The sequence below is a fragment of the Anas acuta genome, chromosome 3 (assembly GCF_963932015.1).
Source record: "Anas acuta chromosome 3, bAnaAcu1.1, whole genome shotgun sequence".
NCBI classification, from domain to species: domain Eukaryota; kingdom Metazoa; phylum Chordata; class Aves; order Anseriformes; family Anatidae; genus Anas; species Anas acuta.
This window is the reverse complement of record NC_088981.1, coordinates 71,453,788-71,475,671: the sequence shown is the minus strand read 5'-3', so window position 1 is coordinate 71,475,671 and position 21,884 is coordinate 71,453,788. Positions and strand designations below refer to the sequence as shown.

General features: G+C 45.7%; 1 protein-coding gene across 1 annotated transcript in view; it reads left to right on the top strand.

Moving 5' to 3' along the window:
* The first annotated feature begins 3,215 nt into the window (after positions 1-3,215).
* NR2E1 (nuclear receptor subfamily 2 group E member 1) overlaps positions 3,216-21,884 on the top strand; it is a 28,455-nt gene continuing 9,786 nt past the window's right edge. The window contains 2 exon segments of the mRNA XM_068675094.1: positions 3,216-3,224; positions 3,652-3,840. Coding sequence (XP_068531195.1) covers positions 3,216-3,224; positions 3,652-3,840 — 198 coding nt within the window.

The window sequence follows — 21,884 nt, the reverse complement described above, 5'->3', positions numbered from 1 at the left end:
GACAGCTCCTCAGGTTCCCCCACTACTGAGGTGGCTTCTTCCCTTCTCTTCTCCAAGATCCCTGCTGAACCCCAGCCTACAGGACTGGTTTCTGACTCCACACTGCGTGTCGTGTCTTGGAAACGGTGTGGATAACCCCAGCATTTATTTTTGCTGGAGGTGAGGCTTCAGAATGGTTTGGTTCCTGGGAAACACTATTTCTGCCTATTTTCTCTGCCATTGATTTAGGCTGCACGTTAAACATTGATATAAAAGGTTCTGGGCTTCCCTCCTTATATATGTTTTTATATTTTTATATATTGGAGTGGTCAGTCTGACTTCTTCCCTTCCAGTTTCTGCAGTTATAACAGTGAGACGAGTCCACAGAAGTCCTTAATTCCACATCAGGTTTCCGACTTTTGCAACTTTCTGATTTCCTTGTGCTGTTGGTATTTTTAGCTTTCTGAATCCTCACTGCAGTCCTGCTCAGTTAGTAACCTCCAGTTTACTTGCCAAAGTTTCCTTGGCCTCCCCTGTCCCCGGAAAAGCTGCTGGTCCTCAGCCATCTGGTTACTGGTTCCTTATTCATCTGTTTTGAACCTGTTCCAGTTTCTGCTGCCCCCCAAAAATTTTACCTCCAGTCCCAGGCCATCTCCCAAGCCTTTCAACACAGCCTTCAGATGCTGCTTTAATCCCTTCAGTGAAGTCTCATGCCCTTTTCTTGAGATTTTAGACCTTATTTTGGGTTATTTGTGACATCCTCAATTTCTGTAGGTTTTGTTCATAGAATTTCACAGGAAGGCGCAGTGCATGGCAGAGCACAGCAATTATTTTATTTTATTTATTTATTTATTTTTATTCTTTCTCCACTGGAAACAGCTCATTTGAAGTAACCTAAAATTGCATTTGCCTACTTGGCAACCCTATAGCTCTAGTGTCCCATGATCAGAGTGTGGTCAGTAACAGGTCTTTTTTTTTTTCCCCTTTTGCATTTCTAAGTAATGAACTTCTGGCTTCAGGCAGAAATTCTTCTAATTCATCCATAAATCCATTTTACACAATTACAAATCATAGTTTTTCTATTTGTAAAAGCTATCAGCTCTTCCTGTTGGATATTCCTGCCCTTCTCTGAATAGATGATGGTGTTTCATTTTGCACCCAGATAATTATTAAAAATATAAATTGGGTAACTTCTTGAGAAACCCAAAGAGTGGTTTTCCTTGATCTGACTGCTCCCTATTCCTCCTGTTTAGCTTATGACCTCCCACAAGCTGTTACACTGAAATTTAGATATACCACAGTTCCTTTATTAGAATGGAAAAATGTCAAAAGAATGTGTTTTTCAAGTGTTCCTCTGCTCCCGTGGATACAAAAGGACACTGAAACAGGAGTAGGTGCCTAAAGATATGCAGAATTACTGCCCCTCTCAAAGACTCCACCTTAAATTTAGGAACTCTCCTCCAGATACCTGGTCTTCCCCAGACATCCTTCCCATGGTACTTTTAGTATGGTGGAGGAGCACCTGCAGTGGCAGCCACAACCAGGCTCATGGACATCAAGGGACCTGGGTGAAGCCTCTCCAGGCTTCTGCCAGCATTCTTCCTCATCTCCTGTACCAATTCCTTTCTGTTCCTTTTTGGGAAATTGAAAAATAAGTGGGTTTACTACCAGAACAAACAAACAAACAAACAAAAAAGAACTCTTCCTCTTCTCAGTCACTTCTAAGTGTTCCTATACTGAACGTGGTTAAAAAGTAATACTAGTATGCACCTTTTACCAGCTTTATCAAAGATGTATTAACACTGAAATCACAGTCAAGTGATCATCATCAAATTCCAGACCAAGGATGCAAATTTGGGTTGCAATTCCAGGAGCACTGGCTCAGAAAATAAATAAATAAATAAATAAAAATTTAAAAAAATTGTAAGTCACCTTCTTGTCCTTCATACACACCTTACAGCCATAGCTAAAAGAAACAACTCCCTCCCTTGAGATGTCCTCATCCTGTCCCTACTCTGGACATCATCTCTGTGAGTAATACACCGCTTACACCAGGGCTTTCTCCAAATGCTATTCAATGTTGCCAGGAGATTTATCACAAGAGTGCTGAAGTTAAATACAGCTGACACCAGCTCTTCACCCTCATACATACTTTAATATGGAAGCTCCAGTGATTCAAAAATACATCTAAGTAACAGGAACCCTGCATTCACCTACCCAGAATGACTTCCAAAGCCTCCTAAAGATGCCACCTTAAATTTAGGAACCCTCCTCCAGGCAGAGAACGAAGCTCTCAAAACCACAGGACTGCTACTAGAAGACAAAAGGCAGTAGGAAAACATATAAAAATCCACAGTTACTCTTGAAAAGCTACTGCTGCTCCGTAATAAAAGCATAATAGCGTGTGGCACTCTTATAGCACTTTATCTGGAGACCTCAGTGGCTACACAATGGGTGAGTTAGTTTGTTTCTTAGCCTAAACGAGAAAAAAGCCCAAAACAGAGCTGTGGGAACACAACGCCTCTCCAGGTCAAATCACAATTCTCTGTGAGCTGTTCAAAGCACAGAGAAAGCCTAACTTGTGGAGTAAACCTTGCTTCGTCTCCCTTTTGATATGAGAAGGACACAGACAAGCTGGGGGTCGCATGGAGTATCCAGGAAGCTCGTCATTTCTTTGCTACTGCTTCTGTGCTGATACTTGCTTTCACTGTAACATTATTTTACATCTTGAAATACTAGGTAAAGGCTGAAATATTTTACAGGAGATGCTTAATTATAGGTTATATAAAAAATAAAACAATCTTCCACAGTGCTCAAAAATATGTAAGAAATAAGGTTGATGCTGTGCATCTCAGATTGAAACTTGGTTCTAAAATGTAGCAATTTTTTTCTTGGTATTTAATATTTGAACACTTTATGGTAGAGAACTTCATGCTAACGTGAAGAATCTTTCTACCAGAATATAAAATGCAAGATTGAGCGCTAGATTTTTCTTTTTGGAGCTTGTTAGTCTCTAATGGCCTGAAACTATGTGTAATTTCTCCTGAAGAAGACTGGTCAATTAAACTATTAGTCATCCAATTATCGTAAAAAAAAAAAAAAAAAAAGTATATATATATATATATCTTTCTAACACATTTTGTACCATGTGGTGCACAGGATATAGACCTCTAAACATCCCAACAGCTCAATTCTGCATTTTTTAAAACCCTCAAACCAAGCCCATAGGCTTCAGGATGTCGGAGGTAGGACAGCACTGCTTTAACATAAACATCCCAAACTGCAGTCGCCCTTGTCCTTGCCTTCCTCCTCTGGAAAATGATGGATTCCCATGTCCCAGCAGAGCACTGCTTTGATGCTAGGTCACTTTCTTGGTTAAAACGCTGGACACACTTGCTGTAACTACTGTCCTTGTTCAGCACGTAGGGAAAAATATGAAAAGTAAGCCGGTTTCTCCCAGTAGGTTAAAAAATATACATGTTAAAACGCTGGGATTGTCTAACGTTTCACTGGAAATTCTCCATAGCAACACCACTTTGGTACTGTAGGGAAAAAAAAAAAGGGTATAAAAAAATCTGAGGTCTTCAAAAAGGCCCTTCAACTTTGAAGTGAATGTATTCGTGGAGAAATGAAGGGTCTGTTGTGCAGATGGCTGTTTGCTCTCGTTGCTAGAAGCAGCCGGCCGTGGTGCTAGGGGAGAAGGGGAGTCAGATAGCGTATTACCATGCCAAAGCAGCCAGCTCTGCCTATGATGACTGCAATATTAACTCCCAGGGCTTCCTGCGGCTGAGCGGCAGCGGCGGCAGCAAGCAGCGGCAGCGAGTTTCGCTTGCCCCCTGCCCCCCACCCCCAAGCTTCCAGGTTCAATAAAGATTACATCATGGACAAAGTATGCCATGTAAGCCTGAGAATCAAAGCCGTCACAATTGGCGGCTGTTTAACTGTAATGTCGCTGAAACACATACTCCCCCTATGCGCGCACACACTTTCCCCCCCTTCACCCCTCCCGTACCCGCCCCGAACCCTCCGCTTCTCCTCCGATTAAGGGTAGTATTATTGGGGAGAGGAAAATCTGATCAAAACTGTCGACCGCCAACTGCCGATTTTCTATGGATTCAATAAAGGCCACCTTAACGATTTCCCTAATTAATGGATGACATCTTTGGCTGGAGGAGAGGCGCTGTATTCTACTCTGCCTTAGTCTTTGTTAACCTTCTAATTAACTTTCGTAGGTCACCCAGGTCTCCCAAACCTAAAAGTGAAGAGAGCCATTGTGCTAGAAGCAGTAAACTTACTTTTTCTGCCTGGGTACTTAAAAGGGAGAACGATTATAGGCAGGGAAAAATAACTCCATTTAAACTCTTTGTGACTGCAGAGAATGCATAGGTCCCTGCCTTAGAAAATAATTGAAACACCTTTTATACCAATATTTGCATGCATAATAAACCAAATTAGCAAATATGCATCTAAATTCAGCTGCAGTTTCAAATTGGCTAGGGATTTGAAGGGGGTTTGGGTCTTTTTTTTTTCCTTTTTTCTTTTTTTTTTTTTTTTTGGAATGTGAACTTCAGTGGGTCAACAAAAGGAATTGGATTTCTTGAGCAAATTGCAACTGCAACAGCTATCAGCTTTTACCCGGCATGATCTCAAGCAAAGAGCCTGGGCTAATAGTACACACACACGTAGTCTAATACTATAATATTAGGCCAGATTAATCCCTGTGGTAAGACCATTGAAGTCAATGGAATTGTATCAGAGATGAATTTGGTTCACTGCCTATTGTGGAATCTAATATGAATTGACCATTGAGCTGGAGGCATCAAAGATGATAAATGCAGCCCTCTTTCAAACAGTCTGATGCAACCAAAAAAAAAGGGCAGGCAGAAGGCATTTAGGATGGGTGGCCTTTTCTTCTGTCTACAGCTTTCTCAGGGAAATTCTGCCCTCATTCACGCCCATTGACTGAAGTCAATTAAATTATTTTAATAAATTGTAATTAAAATTCACAGTGTACAATGAAAGATTGAAACTTCGTAGCACAACTTGACTAATAAACCTGAAGTTAATTGCTTCTTGAAAGTAAAGATTGAGAGTGCTTCTTTGGCTTATGGGAGATACACGAAATTAATTGTTCTTAGTTTTCTCTACTCAGCACAGGACAACAGAGTAGTGGAGAAGAGAGTAATAATTGCTCTCCAATACAAATATATGGATGTGCATCCCTGCACAAATATTTGATTGTAAAACCTGTAATCCTGGACAGGATGTACTGAACTGAGCTTAACATTTACATCAAAAGAAAGAGAGAGAGAGAGAGAGAGAGAGAGAGAGAGAGAGAGAAAGAGAAAGAGAGAGAGAGAGAAGAGAGAGAAGGAAGGAAGGAAGGAAGGAAGGAAGGAAGGAAGGAAGGAAGGAAGGAAGGAAGGAAGGAAGGAAGGAAGGAAGGAAGGAAGGAAGGAAGGAAGGAAGGAAGGAAGGAAGGAAGGAAGGAAGGAAAGAAAGAAAGAAAGAAAGAAAGAAAGAAAGAAAGAAAGAAAGAAAGAAAGAAAGAGAGAAAGAAAGAAAGAAAGAGAGAAAGAAAGAAAGAAAGAGAGAAAGAAAGAAAGAAAGATTAGGACAAAATAATAGCTTGGAGAAATTTTTTGATTATCTGAGGAGAAAGCATGTTATAATGATTAAGGGAGGCCCAAAAATCAGGTGGTCTCCAGTCTTATCCATCACTGCCATTGGTTCACAGTGGAAAATGGTCACTTTGATTCATTTTCTCTATCTTTACAGGTGTATTTTTTCATTGAAATTGCTTTTTTTTTTTTTTTTTTTAAAAAAAAAAGGCTTTGAACTGATCAGATATGAAAGCTATAGCCATGCAAAATGCAGCATGCCAAGCCATGGTCTGAGTTTTCAGATAGTCCAATTCTTTTTTTGATGGTTTGATTCTGCCACCATGTGTACATTTTCAAAGAGAATAATTGGCAGGTAAGAAGGTGCCTACTGTTTCCTTGCTCTGTTCTCCAGTCGGGTGGTGCAAGGGTTATCAATCATCCTCCCGAGTGTCCCTTCGATGTCACTGGAACGGCTTGGCCATGGATACCTAACTCAGAGGAAACGTGAACTATGCCACCTTTCAAAAAATACCTTCAGTTAAACAAGTCTCCTACGCTTCTGCCTGCAAGGTCCCAAAGGCGATTTGGCATCATTAAGGTTTGGTAGTTGGGGAAAAACAATCAAATGGCGTGCATGGGGTCAGGCTGGAGGAAAGATGAAGCACACCTTCCCTCCCTCTGGGCAGCTGGAGGCCTGATGCTCTGCCTTGCTGTGACTGAGCGCTGTAACCAGGCAATGTTTTACCTGGTCGTTCACAGGACAGACATTTTGAGAGACAAGTGACCCCACATCAATGGCTACGTATTGCTCTTTGTAGCTCAACGACTCACAGAGCTGAAAGCACTCAAGGTCCTCAGCATTAGTCTCTGCCTTGGGTGGAGTATTTGGGAAGAGGTCTTCCTAGAAGACCGTCGCTGTTAACGTTCTCAGGAAAACTGGATTAATTACCAGGCACCAACATAAACCCCCTGTGTGACATGGAGCTGGGTATTCATCTCACCTGACCTTTAATAGCCCTGTGGAGATAATTCCATCTGAGCCTTCAGAGACTGGATCCCTCTTGAGTCAGTGGAAAGAAAGAAGTCGTACCACTGCTAGCCCAGAAGTGCCTACTTTGGACGTCTGATATAGGATGGATGCACTGTGCCCCAGAAGAATTTGTCCTTATTTGGTCTATTAAGAGTCCACATACCAAATCTGAACATTTACAGTTACTACCGCAAATGTCAGTTTTGTGGTCAGGTGAATCCCACCTTCAGCCTCTCCCTGTTTCTTCTGCTCCCTGTTTGTGTGATGGAGATAATTTCCTTTCTTCTATCCTTTGTCCTTTTTGCCCTCTTAAACAGTAAGGTCCTTAAAGACTATCACTGAGATTCACCTGGCAGGAATTAGAGAGCTACTTTTAGGATGCCTACTATTCTGTAAATGGGTATTTTTAGGATGCAGTTTGTCTCACCTAAAAATCAAAACCTAAGATTGATCTGAGGAATGCATCATAAAAAATGACTTTTTCTCACCATAGCGGGAGATGGAGATAACCAACTCTGCAGTTCAGATTTCTAAAATCAGGTAAGATTCATTTCCTCTATTTGTTTATACAACACCAAGCACAACAGAGGGTCCTGATGGAAATAGTTTAGATATCTTGTGATACTGTTTTAACTGCCTTTGCATCTTAAATAATCCAACGCCTAATGAATTTGGAAAACCTGGTTGACAATCAGTAGAAGAAATCATAAGTCTTATTCCCCAGTAATGCATATAACAGACACTTTGGACCTTGTTATTTCAAACAGAATAAATATTTCCATAGAAATGTTACACAGCAACAAAGACATTAATTATCTCTCTTCTTGACACAACACATAGGGTTTGTGTGCACCCAGAAGTTGACTTGACTTCTGACTCTCTGATGCTAAGTCATGTTTCACAGTCTTTGAAAGAAGCAGCAGCTAGAGATGGATGCCTCCCTCCAGCTCAGCCTTTCCCTTTCTGGAGGAAATCAATTATTTTTGCCAGATAGACTTGTTAGTGTTAAATTGAATTACTCTCAGCTGTTATCCAGAAACTGCCACACTTTCACAAAAACAACCGTAAAAAGAAGTTACAGGCAGAGAATGTAAACCAGGGCTCCTGAAATCCATTTAACTTGTCTTCTCACTATGACAAAATTATCTTTTTAAGGTCAAATTGGTAGCAAGGTCCTGAGCACATAGCTCATTTTATCCAACTACCTTGGCTGAAGGTGGACCTCAGGAACAGCAAATCTTCTAACTCCAGCACTATCACCTGGGCTAGGAACTCTACTTTGCTCCCTCCTCAGCCTGGATGGGTGGGATGAGCTGGTTTCCCATCGCAGGAGGCTCATCTGGGCTTTCTCCACACTCTTAGCTTTTCTTGGAGAAGAAGCCCATAGAGATGTCAGCCCTAGTCGGTTGAAAGTGAGCTCAGTTATAAAAGCAACCACACACAAAGCAAAGCTGAACATTAATTGCCTCTTGGTGGTTTCTGCACCAAAAGTGCTTAATTTGCATGATAAATAAATAAATAAATAAATATTAGTTTCTCTTTCCCTACCTGTCAGCCTGGTCTCTGAGAAGCAGGAGGCTTAATCACTTCTGATCACCTTTGTGTGATCGGCAGCAGTCCTTCACACTCAGCGACACCCCACTGTCCCCACACAGGGGTTGCACATCTCCCTAACGGGGCTGAGCCCTGCTTGGGGTGAGCACAGCGCCGACCAGTGCACTGGCATCCTGGCAGGCATTATAGCATCTGCATGTCTGGCAGACATGAAAATCATCTCTACCTTCACCTAATTTATGCCTAACTTACAGCAGAAAATGTAGTACCCAATGCAAAGATCACCTTCATAAGATTTTGATGCAATAAGACTGTTTCTCTTGGAAGCCAAGAGCCATCCACAAAACTCTTGTGGTATGAAGAAGCATAACTTATATTCTGTTTTCTCTTCGTGCCCCTGGATGCTGCCAGATCTTTGTGGATGAGCTGGACTAGAGCTGGACTAGACCCACAAAGAAGTCTTAAACAAAGTAAGGGTGACCAAGATGCTCGGTACTGTGCAATAACAGAGATGTAGGGAGAACATCTCTGTATGTGATGTAGGCTTTATCTCTAAAAGCAAGTACTTTTAGTGCCTACAAGTTCATATCAGCACCTGTATGTTGATCTTAGGCATCAAAGGGAAAACCAAGAGCACAAGCAAAGTGATTTGCTCAGCCTTAGCAAGAGAGCCGTTTGCTGAACACTGGACTCTCTAGGTAGGGAGCATCCAACACAGGAGGTAGGTCCTTCTGTCCAGGATCAAATCCTAATATCTGTGAAGTTCAGAGGATTCCCAAGTCTCTTACAAGGACAAAAAAAGAAAACAAGCAGCCCTAGGTTCTTCCCTGGCTACAGAGAGGGTTCAGCAATGCTACTCAGTGCAGACGGAAAGAAGGTAAAAATCAGTACATTTGGCAGTACCACCACCAAAAGTAAAGCCATACTGAGTGTTAAGCTTGCTCAGATGCTCTCCTCCCTGCTCTAGAAGTCAGCACACCAGCGTGCCCTGCAGAACAGCTCATCCTTGGCTTTTCATTATCCTGCAGTGGCAAGGAGATACCTATACCTATGCCTTTCACAGTCAGAAGCAAGGGAAATGTGTTTCCATGGGACACAAGGGTACCAGGACCTCAGATTTAAAGCTCTTAAATGATTTATTGCTGATATTTCTCTGGACATCAAAAACCAGCCCTGTTTTTTGAACTGGGGCAGTTTACACCAGACACCAGCCAGAACACATAGTTTACCAGCTGCAATATAGTCTCCTTCTGCCTGGGGAAAGATGAGGAGAACAACACCACTGTTGTTTTATTTGAAGAGACTCCTTTATATTTCCTGATTACACCAGCTGAGGCAGGACAACTGTTTATGGCCACACCTGAAACTAGATTAACGTGTCAAAATCCTCAGTACATAATAGCATTGCCATCTCCCCAGCTCGCTTTGCCTCACTGTGAACTCTGTTATGTCCACCAACTGTGGTGCCAGTCTCTTTTTTCTCTTTTTCCTTAGCTGCTGCCCTGTGATGTGTTCCTGGCAACCCTTCCTCTTCCTCCTCATTTTTGCTGATTGGGTTTTTCTCGTTGCTCTTGCAGCTTGAGCCCTACTTTCAGATCTTCAGGCATCAGCTGCCAGCTCAAAAGGTGGTCGCTGACCTCTCTGCATGGCTGTTTCTGCCTTTTAAACCTTGCACGCTTTCCAGTTACCTTTTGGCTGCTGCTCTGATTTCTTTGTCTTGTTTTGTCCTCGCGTTAGCCCATCAGCCTGATTTTAGGTACACATAGTTCTCCTTTCAGCTTCCCTTGCCCTCCCACACCCACTAACCACTAACTGCCAGCCTCCCCACTGCTTCATTTCATCCTTGCACGGGCTCTGGTGAATGTCTTTGGACCCTTGTGCTCACCCTCTGCATCTTTTCATTTACCTTTGGAAAAAAAAATAATCTTTTCTTCACACGCTCCCTGCCAGTGTGCCTTCAGCCTCCTCCCATCCCTCCTCATTCTTTGCTTAGCACTTTTCTCCTCCAGACTCACCAGCACACTCTTTCTATGGACCCCCTCTTCCTCTGTTTTCAAATAAGCCTCTGAAGTCCCTGCAAAAACAGCCCTCCCCTACATACCATTATGCCTTTCTCATCTCCTTTACCTCTTATCCTTTCAAATGACGAGTTTACTCCCATTCTCTTGAACTCACCTCTCTGACACTCAGCAGTCTGGTTTTCAGCCACTTCACGCTGCAGGAATTGCTCTCTCCAAAATCACTAATGATGTCCTTCTAGTCAATTCTAACCACCTCTTCTCCAGCCTCTTACCCTTTGATTTTTCCAACACCTTTGACATATCAGACCATTCCTTCCCTTGGATTTCCCCCCAGCTCAGCTGCTCTGCTGAAAATTGCCATCTTTAGTTTTAGGTTAGGTTGGTAGCTGACAGCCAGAAGCATAAGAAGAGGGGCACAATGAAAAGAATAATTCTTTGTATTGTCTTCTGCACACTAATGAAGCTCCTCTTAGGAAGCCACGAAGATTTTAAGACAGAACCCAACAGTAAGGAAAATCCCAGCACAGGATCTCTCTGTTGTCTATAGTCATCAATGCCAGATGATGCAAAATGTGAGATTTCACCTTTCACATCTTCATAGTTTCCTTGAGAAACATAGTTTCTCATGAGGAGGAAAAAAGGAAGATAATGAAACCAATAATTTGACCTTTCTACAGATCTGTTGACTTCATGGTTCTCCCTGTTTACTGATAAAATTAAAGATAGATTAATTCAGAACTATACATAGGTTATAATACAGACAGAAAGAGAATCAGGCTGGGAAAATAGTGGAGGATTTCCAATGGTAAGTTAGAACACAGTGCAGAATAAAAGCAAATGCTGTGGCATAGTGAAGGTCACAGTCAAAAGTTCAAGGTTTGGGTTCTTTCTTTCTTTCTTTCTTTCTTTCTTTCTTTCTTTCTTTCTTTCTTTCTTTCTTTCTTTCTTTCTTTCTTTCTTTCTTTCATTCTCTTTAGTTTTGTTTGTTTGTTTGTTTTTTAAATCTTGTAGCTCAGCAATGAAGCCAGGGGCTCTTTTCACATTAGACTGTACTTGCAGAGTTACGTGGATAACACAAGCAGATGTTCCTACTGTTTGGCTTTCACTGTACCCATTTCTATAAACTTAGTTCCACTTGGAAAGTGTGTGGAATAAAACCCATAATCAGTTTACATGGACCTTAAAATATCAGAGGTTCATGCTCATAGCACACGGAGACGTAACACAGGAGAATTAGCATGAACTTCAAATCAAACTGGGAAATTAAAAACTGCTGCACTCTGTGCCCTGCTACCCTAGTTTCATGCTCTGTTTGTCTGCAGCAAAACTGGATGGTAAAACACACTGTGTTTCCTCTTAAAGTTAGAATAAGTTGGAAAAAAATATGTTTTAAAAAATAAAGGGAAATTAACTTTAACTCTGAGATGCACTGCTCCTTCCGCAGTGTGTCAGAGCAATTAGTGAGCGTCAGATCAAAGGCTCTGTGCTGCAGACAAGGGAGAAATAGAACCCAGTGTAAGATGTCCCCTTGCAAGGACAAAATATATGCAAATAAATTGCAGGTAATTAGGAGATCTGATACTATACCACCGCCAGGAGGAGAGGGTCAGCAGTTACATCTGATAATAGCCTCTTTCTTGTATTTGGGGATCACTTCTTTCCAAAAGAAGAGCTAAATATTGATTAAGTGATATCACAAATACCACAAGATTATCAAAGCAATTACAGGGATTAACTTCCTAAAATGTTCCAGCGCAACCTCAGCCGCAGAAACTGTGCCAACTTGGTAATGGCTATTAACATCTGCATGAACAGGAGTAATCCCCCGGGTTTGTTTTTGTTGGTTTTTGTCTCTCTCAGTCTCTGATCGCTCATATATATAAAGTAGTTGTTATAAGCACGCGGGATGCAGCCCTGCGGAGCTCATTCTGCTTTCCCCAGAGGGACCTGCTCTGACTCAGGGCAAGTCCAAGGCCAAGCAAGGCGAACACAAGGCATCTAGTTGTGTTGCCCACTTTCCCATGAGAACACCATCATTGTTAGAACAGGGGAGGAGACCTCGCTGGTCACAGTGCCTCGTATGGATATGTTGACTTCAATCACACCAGCGTGGTCTCGTTCCCTGACGGCACTGTCTACCTAGGGACTGAAAGTGCTGCAGCCACCTTTGACAACAACCTGGAGACATTTATCTCCACTGGAGAAGAGGTCAGGCATAGTCCAGGCTGCTGGGCAACTCCTGATCCCTGGAGACCACGCTCACGTTCGTGCTGATGGGGACGGCTCCCTTCTGCTTCCATTTTTCTCCCTTCACTCTTCTCGTCGGGGGAGAAGCAACTTTAAAGCATGGGAGAGACAGACAGAGAGAGCATGACGCCCTATAATCCAACAAGTCAACTTCCCGAGCTCAAACATGAACTGATTTTTTTTTTTCTTCCCTCGCCTTATAAAAAAGAAATTGACTTTTGTTTGGAGTTTGTGAAAAGTGGGACTCGGGGCCCAGTCAATGGGGCTCCCCGCGGCGCGGGCTGAGTGGAGCCATCTCGAACCAGTCAGCCGCGGCACCAATTAATCCGCTCTTTGTCACAGCCCCGGCCTCAGCAGCAGCGGCAGCAGTAGCAGCAACACATTTGGCCATTGTTCAGACCTTCATGCAACGGGATTTACCCTTTCAAAGAGGCAGTTTTGTCCCAAAGAGTTCGAGCGGAAGTTTCTCACTGACAATTTGCCCCAAATAGATAGATTTGTCAGCAGCAACCTTTAAAAGCAAAAAGCCATGGAAGGAAAAGGGGAGAAAAAGAAGTGTGGGGGGAAGAGCAAGTGCATCCTTGTCCGTCCGTCCGTCTGTCTGTCTGGGGGTCTGTCCTGAGCAGGTGGGGCAGGCGCGGGGCCTGAGGTACAGCGGGGCGAGGTGGCAATGACGGGGGCTCTCGCTCATGGCAAGGCCGATGGAGCAAGGGAGCTAACAAGCTCCCGGGCTGCCGTACGGCTGCTCTGACTTCTGAAAGCCTTTCAGGGAGCTTCTGTTACGTGGCTTTGTCATTCCTGCAACACGGCACCGTGCCGGGCTGCGAAGGGTTTCCCAGCCTCGGGCTCGCCACTGGCAGACCAGGCCTGGTTCCCCACCGCCCTGCCACCAAAACCTACATTTATACCAACACTAGCATTTTTTTTTTCAAGGATGGTGCAGCATTTCCCACACACAGGACCCTGAGGCCCATATCTCAGGCAGAAAAAGGTGAAACAAACCCACGGGTATTTCCTGCTGCCACACAAGAGCTGCTGCGCTCCTTAAGGGCAGATCGCCCCTGTGGGCTTCAGGGACTGCTTTCATCAACTGAGGGTCTAATGAGACCTTGCTGAGGGCACAGCAAGCTCTGTCCCCAGCCTGGGCTCCAGCAGGCCCAGGGCTATCCACAGCTTCTCCCAGCAGCAAGGAGACAGCCCTGCTCTCACACTGGGGGCAGCACCAGGGAAGGCCCCAGCTGAAACATTAGCACCTCTTTACAGCACAAATCTGGCAAAAGTAGAAAAATGTGCCACATCTGTGACTCCACATCCCATCCTGTTTACCCTCTGGGTTGACTAGAGATTGCTTTTTGTGTGAGCTCTATGTTGCTGAAAACTTGAGCCCTGCCCTAGGAAAGGCTGGAAGGTGTCATTTAGCTCAATCTGTATATTGTCTACTTTACACAAGAGCTATCCCATCATCTAGACCCCAAGCATAGCCTGCCCTGCCCCAGAGACATCAAAGCAGACAAATTTTCAGGGGAATGAGTAGTTCTGCTGTGCCTGTGGTGTTCATCTTCTGGTATTCAGGCAATCCTGGGTTCCCAAACACAGCCGAAGAAACCCAGTTCATTGAAGTAGGTCTGTTTGTGGTTATCTGACTAGAAGGAGTGGCATGAGAAAGAGATGCAAGGCAGCTATACAGCCCTAAAACTTCGCAGTGAGCTCGGGAAACTCCATTGCTGGGTGACAGGCAGTCCAGCTCTTCTGTCAGACTACTTTGTCTCGCTGTATCTTAAATGGATTTGATCTACGTTACTCAAAGAACCTCATTGTGTGAGCACTGCCCTGCCCACTGGTGTTTATTTGATGGCCTTCCCGAGGCATTTCCTGAAAGACACAAGGAAAATGAAGGCCAAGTTCACACTGACATCTAAAATGTCATCAGCCTGCTTTATAACCACCCGGCTCCCCTCAGCCTGCCTACACCCGCTCTTCAAATGGGAAAAGGGTATAGGAGGCTGCAACCTAACCACAAACCAGCCAGAAGCAGGGGTTGTTTGCAATTAGTTAGGGGTAGTTCCGAGCAGATTGGCTTACTGCAAAGCTAAAAATGAAGCATGTTGCCACATGTTCTAGGTGGCCTTCAGCACAGAAGACAAAGCTCAACAATCCATTGCAGATCAGCAGTGTCCTCAGCTGCAGCAGGCAGGTGTAAGACCTAGGACCTTCCCCATCTGCAGGGGAGGTTTAAGAGGCTATAAGGCCAGGTAGGTAAGGACAGACACAGCTTACAATAGCTCAAGACACCAAGATGTGCTCAAAGCCAAGCTGCACGGTTGCAAATATGTTCAAAGACAGTTTTATCCAGAAAATCCAGAAGACACAGAAACCCATGTGGCATCTCACCTTGTTCATATCCAGTTACTTGATATGGCTGAAAATATTCTGAGTGTGTTTACCAAGTGCGCAAGTAAAGAGAACAAAGAACCCAGGTCCTCTGTTTATCTGTCAGGTGCTGATTCATTTCAGCCTCATGCCAGCAAAAGCACTAGGTGGACTTGGGCAGCATCAGCCAACACCGGCTGTCAGGACAATACATAGAAAATGTCAATAATTATCAAACAAATGCTCCTGACAACACAAAATTGGTTAATTAGCCATACACTGGATTTTAAAACAATTTCTCAACCAAATCACAGTACTTGGATCTCTCTCAGGATTTCCTGAACGTCATGATCTAATATTCAGTATATTCTCTGCACTTGTAAATTGGCGTAAAAGCACTACTGAGAAATAATCTGCACACTGGACTTCTGCAGCTTGTAACCAAGTCATCTACCAGAGCTACGCAGCTTTGCTTAACAACGTCAGCTTTACCACAGAGCGGGGTAACTACAAAAAGCAGTGGATGAGAATGCTACTAATTGTTATTACTCTGCAAGCACTGTTCCATGCTGAACTGCCGCCCTTGCCCATCATCTGAATTTTAGATGCTCCAATACTTTGTGCTCTGCATTGTAGCACAGTGTTAAGCCACAAAATAAAGCTTTATCCCGTAATTCCCAGGAATTGCGGGATAAAGTATTGTGTTAGTGGATCACATCTCACCAAAGAGACACCTTCTCTCATATCCAGCCACCTGGAATCCCCTGATGCTTCCTTCCAGTGATACAACGTCCTTGTACACCTGCAGTAAAATCACATCTGGCAGAATCGTATGGGGACACGAGTGAAAATATTGGAAGTTTTTTTAAAGCACTTTGAGCTTGGGATCCCTGCATCAGTAGTGTGTGATTACCCCACACTGCAGAAAGCGGTGTGAACCACCAAAATACACTGCAGGTTGAAGTGCATTTTATTTGAGCTGGTGACTGACAGGAGTCTCCAGTTCGGATGGGCTGCCTGCAGCTCCCATTGTTCATGCCAGGTTTTGCAGATCATCTGCACACCAGCAATCCTGCTGAAGCCTATTGAAACACTTCATGTTTCATACGGAGGATGGAAGACCGCAGGATCAGAATCTGTCTCTCGGTGATATATTTTCATTTAACTGCTTTTTCTGTTCAAGTAGAACAAGTGGAAATAGCTGCAGGAGTTAAATCATTTTACAGGGGATCGTGGCAGAGCTCTGCTTTCTTCTTTTCTAAGAGCTTAGAGTGCTAGATTTCGTTACACACACTTAAATCCCTCGTTTATCAAGTTCGCCATCCTGTCCTCAACAATTTCTGATATTTCAAGTGGCAGAAACCCCCAGCTAACCTCATAATGCATCTAGTTAGTTGCAGAGTGACACATACTGTGCTCCTCTCTGTTTGGACTCGCAAGTAATTGCTCTACCTGCAAAGATATTCAGAGACCTATATTTTATGAGGCAAGAGATAGAGCAAGAATGTCTATAAATGTCGTAGATAGTCATAAAACTAGTCATCTCTTCTTAAAAATCTATCTGCACCAACTGACTCAATACACTCAGGCAGCACTGAATGCTGTGTGCTGACTCAATGCTGCATCTGGAAATACTTATTTTTGTTGGTTCTAAAATTGTTTCCCTAAATAGATGCCAGGGATCTGGTCTCCAGCCAATATCAAGAGACATAGCTAAATTGAAGTCAATGGAGCCGTGCCATTATATTGCCAGGTAGAAATATGTCCCTTCTGAAGAACGTTCTTTGCTGCCATTACACAGTGTATTGTGTGATTGCCTCAAAGGTCAGCCTGTTAATAGGCTTCTACAGCAAAATTTGGGAAGCCAATCTACCATAAAAATGATTAAAGTCAAAGTGCTATCAATCAGGGTCATAGCTGAGGCAACCCTTTCCTACACACACACACACACAAGTATTTAGGACTTAACCAGAGATATTCATTTAAAAGATTGGTAAAATGATTTTTAAATGTCACAGCATAGCTCCAAGATGTATTTATTCCTTGTAGTCAGCATTCTTTCACTGACAATTTGCAACTATTAAAGTATAGACCTGATCTTGTTTCACGTTTTCTTTTATTGAGATATTTTTGCCCTCATATTCCGACCCTTAACTAGTTTTTTACTGCTGTGTCTCTGCTGCCTTCAGTATCAATATTGTCTTTTGTGTTCTTGTCAGTAAAACTAAAACGAGGCTGTTTCCCTCTAAATTAGATTGCAGCTGCTGCTACATCATTGGCTTATTACGACACTTTGATTTATATCTAACTAGCAAACTAACAAATAAGTCAAGTTACTAACTAGAGCTGCTTTGTTAAGCACTTGTCTCACATTGTCTAGATGGGATCAGGTACCAATGTAGGCGTATAAGCCAAGCCTGACATATCCCTTTCAAAGGCATATGTGATTAATGGGGCATTTCATTGCTGCAAGTGAACTCAGGCTTGTTCCACCCCTGAATAAAAGTACTGAGAAAAAGTGCAATGACTTAGACACATTCTCTTTTCCAACTGTCTTTCCAAGGTGCAATTTTTCCTGTCATTCTGCTCAAGGCAGCTTTGCAAACACATGCCCATCAGATGCACACGTGGAAACAGAAATATGAAGTCATTGTTTTTAACACAGTCGTTGGCTTCTTTAACCAAGCACGCACACACAAGGGAGAAACTCACCCCCGTTTTACCAGCAAGGACTGCAGGTCTTCTCTAACTTTCTGCAGGATTGGTAAATCCGGGTCAAGGATGGGCTGAGAGCAGCTCAAGACAAAAATCTACCAGAGGTAGCTGTGGTGAATTCATCAGGACTCCTCGGTGAGCAGCGGCTGAGCACAGGGCGCCGCTGGCTCGGGGCAAGGCACTCCCGGCTGCAGCAGGAACACGTTTGCACTTTACAGAGCGTATCTAAACAAGAGGAAAGCCCTCTCGTGCCAGGAGGGAGGGAGCGTTTACGGGATGGTCTGTTCATTGGATCATCTTTCTGCTTCTCAGATTTTCACCTCATCGTGTCCCAGAGCACTTTAGATCAGCCATTCCACGGAGATTTGTTCACTGAAGGTGAGTTCGTTTTACTGAGATCCAAAAGTCTGTCAGATAGGACAAAATAAGCATCCTGAAATGCCGTTTCCATCAATGGCATGGAAAGGACATCTCCAGAAGCACTGCAGCTACCTCTGCAGGGGAGGGAGCTGCACCCTGGATGTCCCTTAAGGATGGCAAAGGGAGCCTCATGCGACAGCTTCTTGGGCACTTCCAGGTGTCCTTCAGGTAGGATAAACCCCACCCCAGGTGTGTGAAGCCACCTCAGTCGGTACCACACCACCATGCAGGTAAGGTTTTGCAGCCCGGGGCTCACAGCCAAAGATTTGCCCTCAGCAGGTGAGGAAATGGACAACCACACACTGGCTGGGTGCATCTCAGGTGGTGAAACACGCGTGGCAGCACAGCCAAACACCATGCACGGCTTCTTCTGAAGCAGCCTTTGCCTGGCTGTCTGCCTGCTTGTGGGTATGGCAATGGGTTTCTGGAGGAGCCACAGAAACAGGGACTGACCTAAAAAGAAAGGAGGGAGCTCCCAGCTTCAGAGTGGACTCACAAATCCAGAAGAACAGAATTGAGCGCCTGTTTGCCATGAGCTTGCTGTTGCAATCATCGCAGTGCTCCTTCCTGACACCTGTAGCAGGGGAGGGAAGTGGGGACAGTTCCTCATGTACCCCAAAGGAATAACAGTTCCTCCTCCCAGGAGAAAACAGTTCTGTCTTTTCCAGCCTCAACTCCTTTTGAGAAAAAAAAGTATGTCAGGTTTGCCTGATCTTACCCAATGGTTTCCCACGGAAAGGAACAGATGAAAACAACACATCTGTGTACTCTTCTGCTACATTCATACATGTCTGTCAGCTTGAGCTTTTCCCTCACCTTTTCTTTTCTTTTCTTTTCTTTTCTTTTCTTTTCTTTTCTTTTCTTTTCTTTCTTTTCTTTTCTTTTCTTTTCTTTTCTTTCTTTTCTTTTCTTTTCTTTTCTTTTCTTTTCTTTTCTTTCTTCTCTTCTCTTCTCTTCTCTTCTCTTCTCTTCTCTTCTCTTCTCTTCTCTTCTCTTCTCTTCTCTTCTCTTCTCTTCTCTTCTCTTCTCTTCTCTTCTCTTCTCTTCTCTTCTCTTCTCTTCTCTCTCTTCTTCTCTTCTCTTCTCTTCTCTTCTCTTCTCTTCTTCTCTCTCTTCCTTCTCTTCTCTTCCCTCTCTTCCCCTCTCTTCCCCTCTCTTCCCCTCTCTTCCCCTCTCTTCCCCTCTCTTCCCCTTCCCTTCCCTTCCCTTCCCCTTCCCCCCTTCCTTCCCTTCCCTTCCCTTCCCTTCCCTTCCTTCCCTTCCCTTCCTTCCCTTCCCTTCCCTTCCCTTCCTTCCCTTCCCTTCCTTCCCTTCCCTTCCCTTCCCTTCCCTTCCCTTCCCTTCCCTTCCCTTCCCTTCCCTTCCCTTCCCTTCCCTTCCCTTCCCTTCCCTTCCCTTCCCTTCCCTTCCCTTCCCCCTTCCCCTTCCCCTTGCCTTTATGTTTCCCTTCCCCTTTCCCTTTCCTTTATTCACTGATGATATTTTTGGCTCCACATCTGAAGAACAGAGAAGAGGAGCAAGGGGAAGGCAGAAGCAGTGCCCTTAAGGATGGGTGGCACATCAAGATCTTCTTTCTGCTGAGACACCAAGAGAAGGACTGTGGCACAGCAGCTACAAGTGTCACCAGCACACACAGGCAGCCACAGCCCAGCACCCTGGAGAAATTTGGGGAAAAGGGAGCGCGTGCCACCTCTGCAGAGGGCTGATAGCCATTTCTGCTCCCGAGGCATTACGAGGAGGCAATAACTCCCATTACTGTATTAGCATCTTCTGTATACGTGGGACTGCCTAATAAACAGAAAGCTAAATACGACGGTAAATGCTAAGTGGCAATAATGGCAAAAAATGGTAATTACTGGGTGCTAAATATAATTCCCTGCCTCGCTGCAGTTGGGCTACAGCGAATGCCCATGGAAACAGCTTTGACCGTGAAGAGCTGGGGCTGGGAGAGCTCTTCTCGGGGCGCGTTGGAGGAGCTCTGGGCTGAGAGGCAGAGTTTGACCTCTTCTTTTTCACCTTCGGAGCAGCTCGTGCAGGGGGTGCCCAGGGCCGGGTTTGGGCCCTGCTGCCAATTAACCCGGCTTTGGCCTCCGGGCCCTGCTAATGTGGCCCCGTCCTCTCCTCCCCTGGTGCTTTGGCCGTCGCCCAAGGAGGTGACCCTTTCCCTGCCCTCCCGGAGGAGTGAAAATCCGCCTGCATCTCCCTTTCCTCGCCTTTCTTTGCTTCCTGGGCCTCCTGGAGCAACTCCCCGGGACGCTGGGACAGCGCTCCCCAGGCTGGTTCCCGGCCTCCTTCCCTCGAGCATGCCGCAGGGAGGAAGATGAGGGTGAAAACCCCGAGCCACAGGGCTCCCAAAGGGGGGAGGAAGGCTCGGGCACCCCAGCGCTGCGGGGCCGGGCCCTCCTCTTCCTCCTGCCCAGCTCCGCACAGGCAGCAGCCGCGACTTCAGCTCCGGGCACTTCGGGACGTGCAGGGATTTCCCAAACTGGGGCAGGGCAAAGCTGTCCCTTGGGGGGGGGAAAAAACCCTCCTGCCCTGCTCCCCGCCGGGGGGGAACCTGCGGGATGCTCCCCCGGAGCCCCGCAGCGAGGAGCAGGGCGAACCGCGGGGAAACGTAGAAGAAACGGGATCTTTCTCCCTCCTTGCTCTTTTCCTTTTGTCTCTATTTTTTTTTCCTTTCCCTTCATTTATGCTTTTTTTTTTTTTTTAGAGGGGGTCGCTTTTTCTGGCGGCGGGGACCCAGGGAGAGCGAAGAGGCGGAACGGCCTGAGCAGCCGCCGGGTGCTTTTACTTTTATTTTTATGTTTTTATTTTATTTTATTTTTTATTTTTTTGGGAGGGGGGGAGCCGCTCGGAGGCTTCCATATTAACACCATTAGCATTTTCTCACCCCTCTCCGCCGCTCGGTGACGTCAGGCGCCGCCGGATTTTGGGGGGAAAGCGAGAGGGGAAGCGCGGGGGGCGAGGGGCGTCCCCTGCCCTCCCCGGCCGTCCCCTCCCCTCCCCGCCGCCTGTCACAGCCCCTCCGCCGCTATTAGAGAGGGGCCGAAGCCCCGCAGCTCCGAAAAGCTCCAAGGCAGCTCCGAGGGGCGCGATGAACTTGTGGAAACCTTTTCCCTTCGCAGCCCGCTCGCTGTCGGGGAGGCAGCGACAGCCTCCTCCTCTCACGCCTTTCCCCCCCCTCGCCTTCTTTCGCCCGGCTCTGATCTCGCTGCTCCGAGGCGCTCGGCGGCTCCCCGCTCCCCATCCTACCTTCCTCCTCCTCCTCCTCCTCCTCTCCTCCTCCTCCTCCTCCTCCTCATTGTTGTCCTCGCTGCTCTGCCTCCCAGGAGCGCGGTGGAGAGCCCACTCCGCACCCCCCGCACCCTGCCGGGGTCCCGCGAGCATCTTGTGCCGGGGGGGGGGGGGCGGCTCCAACTTTGGCTCAATTTCGTTTCTTTTTTCTTTTTTTTTTTTCTTTTTTATATCTATTTTTCCCCCTTCTTTTCGCTCCTCGGGAGGAGGACATCGCCGGGCGGGCGGGCGGCGAGGATGTGCCGGCCCCCGCAGCACTGAGAAGCCCCGAGGGGAGGCACCTGCCCGCCCTAAAGCCGGGGGGGGGGTCCCCGACACTTCGCCCCCGACTCGGCGGCTCCCGGGGGGCTTCGAGCATGAGCAAGCCGGCGGGATCAACAAGTGGGTAATAACGCGCCCGAGGCTCCGAGCAGCATCCCCGGGCACGGCTCTGCAGCCTGGCCCGGGTTGTGGGGTGGGGGGGAAAAGGGGATAGCGGAGGGGAGGGATTTTTTGGGGGGAGTGGGGGGCAGGCTGTGCTTTGGATCCGCACCCCCCGAAATAGCGAAAAGAAAAAAAAAAATCTTGTAAAATCTTGTATTTCCCTCCCGAGCGGCAACGAATATATAGGATCCCGGCTCCCCCGAAGGAGCCTGGGCTGGGGGCTGCCCT